The sequence below is a fragment of the Oncorhynchus clarkii genome, chromosome 5 (assembly GCF_045791955.1).
Source record: "Oncorhynchus clarkii lewisi isolate Uvic-CL-2024 chromosome 5, UVic_Ocla_1.0, whole genome shotgun sequence".
Taxonomy (NCBI): Eukaryota; Metazoa; Chordata; class Actinopteri; order Salmoniformes; family Salmonidae; genus Oncorhynchus; species Oncorhynchus clarkii.
The window spans coordinates 32,801,444-32,813,961 of record NC_092151.1 but is presented as its reverse complement, the minus strand read 5'-3'; the positions used below and the strand labels follow the sequence as shown (position 1 = coordinate 32,813,961).

Genomic DNA, 12,518 nt, shown 5'->3' with positions numbered 1-12,518 from the left:
CAAGGACCATATCACCTCCAACCTACCTGACACCCTAGACCCACTCCAATTTGCTTACCGCCCAAATAGGTCCACAGACGATGCAATCTCAACCACACTGCACACTGCCCTAACCCATCTGGACAAGAGGAATACCTATGTGAGAATGCTGTTCATCGACTACAGCTCGGCATTTAACACCATAGTGCCCTCCAAGCTCGTCATCAAGCTCGAGACCCTGGGTCTCGACCCCGCCCTGTGCAACTGGGTACTGGACTTCCTGACGGGCCGCCCCCAGGTGGTGAGGGTAGGCAACAACATTTCCACCCCGCTGATCCTCAACACTGCGGCCCCACAAGGGTGCGTTCTGAGCCCTCTCCTGTACTCCCTGTTCACCCACGACTGCGTGGCCACGCACGCCTCCAACTCAATCATCAAGTTTGCGGACGACACAACAGTGGTAGGCTTGATTACCAACAACAACGAGACGGCCTACAGGGAGGAGGTGAGGGCCCTCGGAGTGTGGTGTCAGGAAAATAACCTCACACTCAACGTCAACAAAACTAAGGAGATGATTGTGGACTTCAGGAAAATGCAGGGGGAACACCCCCCTATCCACATCGATGGAACAGTAGTGGAGAGGGTAGTAAGTTTTAAGTGACTCGGCGTACACATCACAGACAAACTGAATTGGTCCACCCACACAGACAGCATCGTGAAGAAGGCGCGGCAGCGCCTCTTCAACCTCAGGAGGCTGAAGAAATTCGGCTTGTCACCAAAAGCACTCACAAACTTCTACAGATGCACAATCGAGAGCATCCTGTCGGGCTGTATCATCGCCTGGTACGGCAACTGCTCCGCCCACAACCGTAACGCTCTCCAGAGGGTAGTGAGGTCTGCACAACGCATCACCGGGGGCAAACTACCTGCCCTCCAGGACACCTACACCACCCGATGTCACAGGAAGGCCATAAAGATCATCAAGGACAACAACCACCAACAACTGCCTGTTCACCCCGCTATCATCCAGAAGGCGAGGTCAATACAGGTGCATCAAAGCTGGGACCGAGAGACTGAAAAACAGCTTCTATCTCAAGGCCATCAGACTGTTAAACAGCCACCACTAACATTGAGTGGCTGCTGCCAACACACTGTCTCAACTCCAGCCACTTTAATAATGGGAATTGATGGGAAATGATGTAAAATATATCACTAGCCACTTTAAACAATGCTACCTAATATAATGTTTACATACCCTACATTATTCATCTCATATGTATATGTATATTCTGTACTCTATATCATCTACTGCATCTTTATGTAATACATGTATCACTAGCCACTTTAACTATGCCACTTTGTTTACATACTCATCTCATATGTATATACTGCACTCAATACCATCTACTGTATCTTGCCTATGCCGCTCTGTACCATCACTCATTCACATATCTTTATGTACATATTATTTATCCCCTTACACTTGTGTCTATAAGGTAGTAGTTTTGGAATTGTTAGCTAGATTACTTGTTGGTTATTACTGCATTGTCGGAACTAGAAGCACAAGCATTTCGCTACACTCGCATTAACATCTGCTAACCATGTGTATGTGACAAATAAAATTTGATTTGATTTGATTATTTGATTTGAAAGTGCACGGTATGCAGAGGGTCTTATAATGGTGACATGATAAGATCGATGCTTGATTGCCGTTTGACAAATTAAAAGTATCGTTTTTATCCATAATAATCCCATCATGTGTTGTAGTGTGACCTACCCGCAGAGCCTACTCACACTATATCTGCTAGCTGTTGTCTAGAGCGCACGGGCCAAGACCAGATTAGGCACATTCACTATTTAAAGCAACAGATTTTGTAACAAAAATATAGGTATAGTTGGAAATACATTGAACATTAGATTGTTATTCGGTAAACGAAAAGTGCATGTTGTGTGCACTATGTCCTCGTGCACTGATTTTTATCGGCAACAATTCAGTTTGGTGGAAACCAGTGGAGGCTTCTGAGGGGAAGATTGCTCATAATATTGTTTGGAATGGAGTCAATGGGACGGTATCAAACACGTGGTTTCCATGTGGTTTATACCATTCCATTGACTCCATTCCAGCCATTATTTTGAGACATCCTCCCCTCAGCAGCCTCCACTGGTGGAAACACACCACTGGTGGGAAAAATCACATATTTTCTTCATGTGGAGTTTTAAAATATTTTCATGAAAATCTGTTGCCAATTGGATGGAATCCTAGCTAGTAAAAGATGGGAATAGGTAGAATTCTAGATAGCTTAGAATCTCAAATTAATCAAATGTATTTATAAAGTCCTTTTTACATCTGCAGATGTCACAAAGTGCTATACAGAAACCCAGCCTAAAACCCAAAACAGCAAGCAAAGCATATGTAGAAGCATGGTGGCTAGGAAAAACTCCCTAGAAAGACAGGAACCTAGGAAGAAACCTAAAGAGAGAGAGGCTCTGAGGGGTGGCCAGTCCTCTTCTGGCTGTGTCGGGTGGAGATTACAAGAGTACATGGCCATTTAAGGCCAGAATGTTCTTCAAGATGTTCAAACGTTCAAAGGTGACCAGCAGGGTCAAATAATAATCACAGTGGTTGTAGAGAGTGCAACAGGTCAGTACCTCAGGAGTAGATGTCAGTTGGCTTTTCATAGCCAAGCATTCAGAGGTTGAGACAGCAGGTGTGATAGAGAGAAATAGAGAGTGACAGTCGAAAACAGCAGGTCCAAGAAAAGGTAGCACGTCCGGTGAACAGGTCAGGGTTCCCTAGCCACAGGCAAAACAGTTGAAACTGGAGCAGCAGCATGACCAGGTGGATTAGGGACAGCCAGGAGTCATCAGGCCAGGTATTCATGAGGCATGATCCTAGGGCTCTGGTCCTCCGGGAGTGGAGGGAGAGAGGGAGAAAGAGAGAATTAGAGGGAGCATACTTAAATTCACACAGGATACCAGATAAGACAGGATAATTACACTAGATATAACAGACAGACCCTTGCCCCCCGGCACATAGACTACTGCAGCATAGATACTGGAGACCGAGACAGAGGTGGGTCGGGGGACAATGTGGCCGCGTTTGATGATACCACCGGACAGGGCCAACCAGGCAGGATATAACCCCACCCACGTTACCAAAGCACAGCCCCCACACCACTAGAGGGATATCAACAGACCCCAACATATTACCCTGAGACAAGGCTGAGTATAGCCCACGAAGATCTCCTCCACCGCACGAGCCCGAGGGGAACTCTATCATCTTTTTGAAACCCACACCACATACAGTACATCATATAGAACAAATATGTGTCTCTGATTAGGAATCACATGAGCTCTTGTCATTGCATTTCTATATGTTGCCAAAAGTTGGCCCAGGTGGTGGTGTTGCTTCTGATAGAAACATACCCAGAACATGGTTGCCATATTCACAGAAGCATGTCTGTACTTTCTCACATTTCCCATTAAAGCAATAATAATTTGAGTTAAACCAAAAACAATACACTACAGAGTCCATCTCCAAGTTCTAATGTGGAAAAACTGAAAAATTGCAACATATTCACTAGGGACAAATCACAGAAATCACAATATGTTAAAGGGGCAATATGCGGTTGCTACATCCATTCTTGAACTTTTTAAGTAATGATGTAGACAGTATGTGGTGTGGATTTCAAGAAGATGATGGAGAGATGCTCAGCTATATAGAATCCATAAATACTGATAACTTAAGAGAGGTAGTGGAAATGTGGTCATAATAAATTCTCAATGCATAATCCTACAGATTTCCATCTTTCAATGAGAAACTCATTTTCATTAGATCAGATAAGTGTGTTGTAATTGTTGCCAAATAATGACATAAGCATATATTTCTAAGAATGTGACAGTAGGGTGATTCACATAGCAGGTCTCGAACTCAAGCCTCCAGCACCAATGACGAAAGCCCTAACCACTATTCCAATATCAGATATCTCCAGGGAGTTTATTGGGCCAGTATAGTTAGGCCTGTTCCAGAATAAATCCTAACCGCTCCACCTAGGCACTTGTGTAGATCTGAAACAACTTGATAGGTGTAAACAATATGGTGAAAGCACTCTGAAGTAAATATCAGCTCTGTTAAAAGTACACAATAAAATATTTATTGATCATGTGGATTCAGGACTATCATTAAAACAGCGTAATATGGCCCACCAACATTAGACAAATATATAGAAAGCCTTTAAATTGCTGAAATAAGTCAATAAAATCAATGATGAGAGAATAGTCCAATTAATGTATACTTTACACGGATATGGTGGTGTAGCAAGCATGAACATCAGATTACCTTGAACCAAGAGGTTGTGAGATCAAATCCCATGTTGAATAAATGACTGATTAACTGAACATGCACAATTTAAGCAACAGACACATGTTCTTACAACTTTCCTATGAAATGCGTCTAGAACATTAATATATTAAATTCTTAGAACATGGTAACCACGTTCTGTGTAAATTCTATTTGATATTAAGGAGATGGTCTATTGAAATGGTCTCTTGGAAACATTCCTTTACCGGAACATTCCTATGAAAAAGTTAGTTAAGGACCTAATGAGACTATTACGGGAAAAGGTTGTGGGAACGTTTGAAATTAGCTGGGAGGTAATCGGGCTTGTGTTTTTATTTTTGCCAAGCACAGACAGTCAGTTTTCCTGTCATCTTAACCCCGATATATACACTTCAACCCGAGAGCCTTTGATTATGTTTTTCATTGTGGTATGTCCCTACGCCACCGCCGTAGTGACGCGTTGTTTTATTTTTTACATGGAAAATGGCTGCTTGCAGCCCAGCTCGTGTTGCTGACGGGGTAGAGGAAGGACAACTTACCGAAGCCGAACCAGAGGATGATTCCTGGGCAGAACTCGGTCCAGTTGTGAAGAGGGATCCGGTAATAAAGCTCTTGAGTCCGGTCAGCGGTTTTGAGCCGCTCACGTGGTCTGAGGACCACCGACTCTCGGCCTCTACTGCAAGTGGCATTTCTTTGATGGAGGTCTTGTGCGATGTTCACGGCAACAACCAAGACTTGGTGCTGCATCGGACCTCCATCCCCGTGCCGGACAAAGTATGTGAATTGAAGGTGAATATTGGACACATGTAGCTAGCAAACTTGCTTACTTTGGCGTTCATTCCACACCTCAAAGTTGTGAGGTTGTTGTTTTTACCTGGCTGATGCCTGCTGCCTATTTGTTTCTAACTGCTAGCAGCAGTTAACCATTTTATTCCAAAGTAAAACCTATTTAGGCTAGCAAATTAGGTTGATGAACTTACTTTGGGATTTAGATATTATCTGAAAGTCGTTTTAGTTTTCTCAGTATGGTATTCTAAATGCATTCAGATGCCTACTTTTAAAGGTATTTAAAAATATATATTTTTGTGTCCAGGTGGGTCCAGAGGAGGAGCTGTTGAGGGCCAAAGACAAGTTCTCCAGCGACCCTTCAGTGAGCCAGTCCTTGCTGGACAGAGTGTTCAACCCCACCTTAGGCGTCCATAAGGGCATCATGTACACCAGCTGGTCCCCCCTGGGCTGTGACGGCAATGGCCTCAGCCTTCTGGCCTCCCTCACCCTGGACCACAAGCTGACCGTCCACAGCAGCACCAAGCGTCTACAGTGGACAGTGGTGGCAGACCTGACCCAGCTGTATGGAGAGAGCCTGGAGAGTAGAGGCTACTCAGTGCAGGGTGGGGAGCCCACCAAGGCTAACCTCCTGGACCTGGCTGAGCTTCAGAGACGCTACCTCATGCAGACCCCTGTACGGATGGAGTGGTCCAGTGTGTGCACCACGCAGCACGTCCAGACCAACAACAAGTGGAAGGACGTGGGGACGGTGCTGCTGGCCGTGCTGATGGAGAACGGAGACCTGGTGGTGTGGCAGTTCTGCCTGCCCATGCTGGGGAAGGATTCAGTGGTGTCCTGTAACACCATCCAGTCTGGGGTGTCGTCTCCCAGTGTGCTGGCATGGTGGGAGTACGAGCACAGCGGGCGCAAGATGAGCGGACTGATCGTGGGCAGTGCGGTAGGGCCTGTCAAGATCCTGCCTGTCAACCTGAAGGCGGTGAAGGGCTACTTCACCCTGCGCCAGCCAGTGGTCCTCTGGCAGGAGTCAGACCAGATCCCTGTACACAACATCAAGTGTATCTCCCTGTTCCACCCCAAACAGAACTGTAACTGTAGCCTGGTGGTGGCGGCCAGGGGCTCCTACCTCTTCTGGTGCCTGCTGCTCATCTCCAAGGCGGGCCTCAACGTGCACAACTCACACGTCACTGGCCTGCACTCCACTCCCATCGTCTCCATGACAGCCAGCCGCCAGGGGGGCTCCATCTACACCTGTTCGCTGGACGGGACTGTCAAGAAGCTCACGCCCATCTTTACCGACATGGCCGTGGCCTTTAAGCAGGAGGAGATCGGGCTGCCAGAAGGCATGGCAGGGCGGAGGATGCATGGCATCGCGGTAAGCCCGAACGGGGCCTACCTGGCCCTGGTCAGTACTGCAGGGATGACCAATGGTCAGCACCTGGTCTCCAGGACGTACCAGGTCCAGTTTGTGACCCTGAAGACGCCAAACGACGCAGCGGCCGAGCTGCTGGAGTCCCAGGTCCAGAGCCTGTTCAAACAGACTGACCTGCTGGACCTGGTGCGCTGGAAGGTACTGAAGGAGAAATGCATTCCTGCTCTGCTGCAAGAGGAGCTGGACAAGAAGGTACACAACACAGGCTCCCCCTACCTGTGGAGGTTAAAACTCTTCCTGGTGCGCGTGCTCTACCAGTCCCTGCAGAAGGCCCCCGTGGAGGCACGCTGGCGCCCCACGCATGAAGACTCCAAGGTGTTTGTGGGGGATGAGGAGGGGGGTGGAGGAGGGGAAGAGGGGATGTCGAAGCTACAGGACCCAGAATCCCATGCGTTGGAGGAGAAGATGGGAGAGGTGATAGCGTGGATCGAGGCGGTGGAGGCCCACCTGACCAGGGAGCACATGAAGAGGGTTCTGGGGGAGGTGTACCTTCACACCTGGATCACAGAGAACACCAGTATCCCCACCAGGGGGGTCTGTGACTTCCTCACCAGTGACCCTACATACGAGGACAGGGCTGCCAAGGTTGGACTAGGCTCCCTACACCTTTTCTATTATCCTATTCCATTGCCTGAGCAATAATCAAGTGTTTAAGCATTAGGCTCAACCCTGTTGTGCATTATTCAGCACCTCTCACATCTTGCTGTCTGTACCCCAGGTCCTGATAGGTCACATCCAGAAGAAGATGAACAAGCAGACGTTCCCAGAGTACTGTAGTCTGTGTAAGGAGGTGCTACCGTTCACAGACCGCAAACAGGCTATCTGCTCCAATGGACACATGTGGCTCAGGTAAAGTGTCATCAACCTTATTTGCGTTATAACCACGAGTCACCCGATTCCAGTAATGTAAATACTGGAATTTTTGCTATGCTAGTCCAATGTTTATGCCACAGTTGCCTTCGTATGTCAGTTGGCTTTCATGTTGCAGACATCATTTTCATAAAATATCATCAATGATATTATTTTCTATGAAGAATTTCATACAAAATGTTTGCCTGATGATATTCTGAACTTCTCAATACCTTTTTCTGATGCATTTCAGTCACTTCCAACCATACCTCCTTCAGAATGAAATACTTTGACTGATTTGTAGTAGACTGTCAAAGCCCCAATTAAAAAAGTTACCGTTGTCCTGATTACATAACTTTATTTTTTTATATATTTTTTTGTACATTGTGAGGTTGTGAAAAAGTTTTGATATGAAAATGGGGTTGTGGGCCAAAAAAGTTTGGGAACTCCTGTCCTAGGGATGTCTTGAATAATGATGTCTACTGGGAATTCACTTTCACATATTCCGTTCTTTCCAGTCATTGCAAATGAAGGGAAGAATATGAGTAAAGGAAGCCACTTTAGACTATTGATACCCCTCCCACTCAGTGTCAGTGCCTGTCTGAAGCGTGCCCGTCTCTTTCAGGTGTGTGTTATCCTACCAGGCGTGCCAGACACTCACGTACAGACGCTGCCTACTGCAGGATAGCATTGCCAGACTGCCAGTGCCTGAGGGTAAGCAGCTAGCGCCACTTTCCACCTCTCTACCTCCTCTGTCTCACTCCACCCTCTTCTCTCTCTCCCAGGGCTGTTATTCACTGTCAGCTCTCTCTCATCCTGCACCCTGATCAGCATATCTCCTTATATAGCATTGACAATATATAAGAAAGTACTTTTTTTTCTCAAACTTTTTTCTTTAATTGTCACAGACTGCCTGCATAAACGATTTCCAATAAGCTTAACATTACTGAGTGTTCAAGCTGTTGTCTATTTACTGCTCAAATAGTGGAGCAGATGATTGTGATTGAACAGATGAATCTGATAAAATATTCAATGTTTATTTATTTTCCTCCTACCCTCTTCACTGCAGACCCAGACTGGATCAAGAGGATACTGCAGGGTCCTTGTACATTCTGCGACTCTCCTCTCCTCTAGGACTATAGGACATGCTAGTGGAGAGCCGGGGTTACATTGCCTGCAGCATTTGTGTGCCTGCTCGGACTAGATGGACAATTTTCACAACGTACACCACTATTCCTTATTTTTACCTGTTACTTATTGCCAAGCATAATTGATATATTTAAAATGAATTATAGCACATAACCGTATCATTTTCTAAATAAAGATTTTGAATATACATTTAAAACCCCACTGATATAACTATGGTTTAATAAGAGGAAGTGGAGTGTGTGGAGATGGATATAACCTTTTCTCTCAGAGTTCACAGCCCCATAAGTATTATTTTCCTCATCTTGACTGCATTTCCAAACACGTTTGTGTGTTATTCTGTTAGTTAAAAACAGAGGGGGGACTTGGAGTGTCAGCCCTATTTTGGTCTATATTTTGCCAAATACATATCCTATCTGACTGAGAGAAAACAATCTAAATGTACCGGTATCTGTTATTTTAATTGGCAGTGTAAAACAATTTCCATGCTGCATGTAGGAGAAAAAAGACTGTCATTCTCTTAGATGAGGACTTCCGCTACTGTAGACGGAGAGAGGGGGGGAGCGCGAGGCAGTGAGCGAGGGATAGAAAGTGTGTTTAAAACTGACGCATGTCTCCCCTGGGGGCTGATTGTAATGAGATTCTACAGTAATGAGGGACAGAGTCGGGCGGCAGGCAGATGTGAAACTAATTCTAATCAAGGGGGGGTTAGAGTTGATATTGTTAAATACAATAAACCCTTTTTTATTTTGGGGAGAACAATGTTCCATGGGGAAGGATGTGCACTCATGATGTGCTCCCGCCTTGCACCTTCCCCCTGTCTCAGAGACATAGATGTCAGTGGCCAGTGATCAAAGATGGAGTTGGACCTGGGAGACTGGGCTAGTAGCAGTACTGCTCTCTATCATGTCCTCTCTCATCCCTTACATCCCCAGCATATCCCTGTGCACAGCCCCGGCCAGGCAGAGGGGTGAGGCTGCTCTGGAGCTAGCCCTGCGTCAGGAAGTGGCCCTGGCTCTCGCTTCTCAACACTTAATGAGAGGGCCAGAGTTTTACCCAGAATCCTCAGCCCATTGTCAACACTTTTTCTAGACAGACAGATCTGTTCAGAATTTAAATTAATTTGTGGAAATAATGATAATTTGCCTGTTTTCTGCAAAGTGGCTCATTATGTCTGATCTAAGGTTGTCTGTGGTCGATATAGCGGTAGTATGTGTGACGTATTTTGGCGATCAACACTGACAATATGTCTTCAGGTTTTTAATTATTCATTAGAAGCTAGCACTTTGCTAATTATTACCATTCAATATTATTAGACAATGTGCAAGCTCTGCAGCATTATACAGAGCATACAGGTTTTTTGATCATGTGATTGGCTCCCAGTAAGCGTGTTTGTCAAGTGGAAGTGGGCCTTCAGGTGAGAATGTTCTTGTCATTGATAGGTGGAGACCAGTGCTGTTAGAGGTTAGCGGTGTTTGGTTGAACCTCCTCCTGCTTTAATAGAATAATCTGTCAAAGAGCATTTCCACCAGTAATTACCGTCTCCCCTCCCTTTCTTCCTCTGTCTTAGCTCTCACAAGACTTCAAAGAGGGATTCTTCTCTATGCATACAATATTTATAGCCTTCATGTCAATGGCTGGATCGCATGAAACATTCATAGCACCTTTTCACACTTTTATTTAATATGCTATTCCTTTTGTTTATCTAGTTTGAATATGATACAATATACTGTATCTACTCTTATGTGTACATATGCATTTTGTAGTACCCAAATATCTCTATCTCCACCCATTTGCACGGCAGTTGCTTCATTTCACTGGAATATCCTTATGGGATCAAATCCATGTTTCCGTTTGTATTTTTTACATTTCATGTTGATTTCTCACTTTTGTATTTTGCTGTGTTTTGAGTCTTTTCGATAACTTCAGTCAGCTATTTTTACATTGGCGTCATAGTTTGGAATGGAAGGCCAACGTTGGACAAATGGTTTCCATTAGAATGTCTCACCTGGACTGCCCAGTTTTCTGTCCTTAAGTCCTATTTGACAGTTGCATGTCAACTAACAGAGTGGACTGTCAACCCAGAGAAACTGATCCCTATAGTACCTAAAGATGACAGCACTCACTTCTCTCTCATCTAGCTCTGTGAAACCTTGTGTCCTTGTCACATTGCCGTTTCACAAGTTCAGTGTCTCCTTTATCCCATTTCATTGGGTCGTCTGGACTTTTCTGTGACCCTAACTATTTGTAACCAAGAGTTATATTTTCCTTCTGTTGTGTAAATAAACATTTTTGTCTTTGTACATTTTTTTTGTGATTTTTTTTTTTCTCCCACTGAATTAAAGATTCTAATATGTAGTCATAAAAATCGAATCCTCCGTAGTAATTGTATTACCCTAAACAATGATGTTTGTTTATGCAGGAAACAGACAGTCCCCTAACTCTGAGATAAACATGACTGTCTGCAATGTTTGGACCCCAAAAATAAACACAACATTTTGGAGAACGAACGCTTTTCTGAAGTCACTTCCCTCCGCCGTTCTGCTCACACACTCCAACCCCTGAGAGAATACTTTTCTCTCCTCAGGTTTTAAACTATTCCAAACTAAGGCACATCTTCTAACTTGTCCCTGCTAATGAAGTGAGTCTGTGGGGTTTGTTTCTAGGCAGGCTGTTAACAAGGTCCTTTAACGGGTAGACTCCCCTCTCTCCTCTTCCTGTCCCTAGAGGGGTTGGGGCAGTGACCCGAGACCAGTGGTGGGGATATGTGGAGAGAAGGGGGACGTCCGTCATTAGAGACGCTGCTTGTTCTTGTTGCTAAGCATGGGGCCACTGAAGTGGAACTAATACTGAGCAGTAGCAGCAGAAAGGGCATGAGCAGGGAGGTTTGTGTTTTGCTGCTACATTAATTAAGCTCATTCTCAACACGGGACCTGCCACTCTCAGCCAGAGTTAAATAAGTCTAAGGGGGTGTTATGTGTGTGGTTTCATGTTGGCTCCACTTAGCGACCAGAATGTCCATCTAACTAATAGGATTTGTATGATATGGAGTTGATGTGAATGGAGAGTTGTACTGCCCCGTCATTGGTAAGTGAGTCATTTACTGGATCAGTCTGGATGAATCCGATGTCAGTTGAAAAGAGAAACCTAACTTATACCTGGCTTTCTTCAGCTTGTTTCTTCTTTGTGTGAGACACTGTACATGTGTTGTAGTTGTAAATCTCGACAGTCGCTTTTTTAGGATGTTTCTCTCCATCACTTATGACACCGTGAGGTGACAGCTCTCGATAATAGTGACAGCGTTGAGTTACAGCTGAGAAAGATTGCCTTCAAGTGTCTGACTGGATCCAGACTCGTACCTAGGACGCTTTCCTCTCCTTTTGAAGGCTGAAGGGCTTTTTGGTGCCTTTTATATTCCCACATTTCAGCCAAAAGACAAATGGAAATGACTTGTTTAAATGTTTGCTTTAATATCAGTCTTTCAGAGATCAGAACATGTCATATGCATACACCTCATAGCCCACGTATCACACAATGTGTAACAGTCCCTTAAACAGTTTAATAGAATCATAACGGTTGCTTTTCATTGCTTTATCTGACAAGGGAAACTTAAAGGCACCTTTCTTCTTTGACTAAACTGAATTGTATAGCAAGTGCCGGAAGTAAATACAAAGAGGCTGCTGTCTACTGTATTGTGTCTCTCACGTAGGCCTATATCACAGGTTGAAGAGTTGAACTCTTCGACATAGGAATGCTACTGTATTGTGTCTCTCACGTAGGCCTATATCACAGGTTGAAGAGTTGAACTCTTCGACATAGGAATGCTACTGTATCATCTTTGGAAAGATAATCAACGAAGAAGATAAAGTGAGATGCGTGAAGAAGGCATTGGCTTACTGTTGTTCTGACTAAAAAGTCAAACAGTTTACTGGCAGTGCACATAATCATGAGTGTTTGTGTTTGTTTAAGTGTCTGTTTGGCTGAGAG

At 44.8% G+C, this 12,518-nt stretch overlaps 1 protein-coding gene across 2 annotated transcripts; it reads left to right on the top strand.

Moving 5' to 3' along the window:
* The first annotated feature begins 4,720 nt into the window (after nt 1-4,720).
* Nucleotides 4,721-11,041, top strand: LOC139408660 (general transcription factor 3C polypeptide 4-like). Of its 2 annotated transcripts, none has more exons than XM_071152835.1 (5): nt 4,721-5,107; nt 5,412-7,121; nt 7,255-7,385; nt 8,011-8,099; nt 8,455-11,041. In XM_071152835.1, the coding sequence occupies exons 1-5, from the start codon at nt 4,802-4,804 to the stop codon at nt 8,517-8,519; spliced, it is 2,301 nt and encodes a 766-aa protein (XP_071008936.1). In that variant the 5' UTR covers nt 4,721-4,801; the 3' UTR covers nt 8,520-11,041. The 2 variants fall into 2 exon arrangements, with proteins under 2 accessions (XP_071008936.1, XP_071008937.1); XM_071152836.1 differs by having other exon boundaries at nt 4,781-5,092.
* Nucleotides 11,042-12,518: the final 1,477 nt, after the last annotated feature.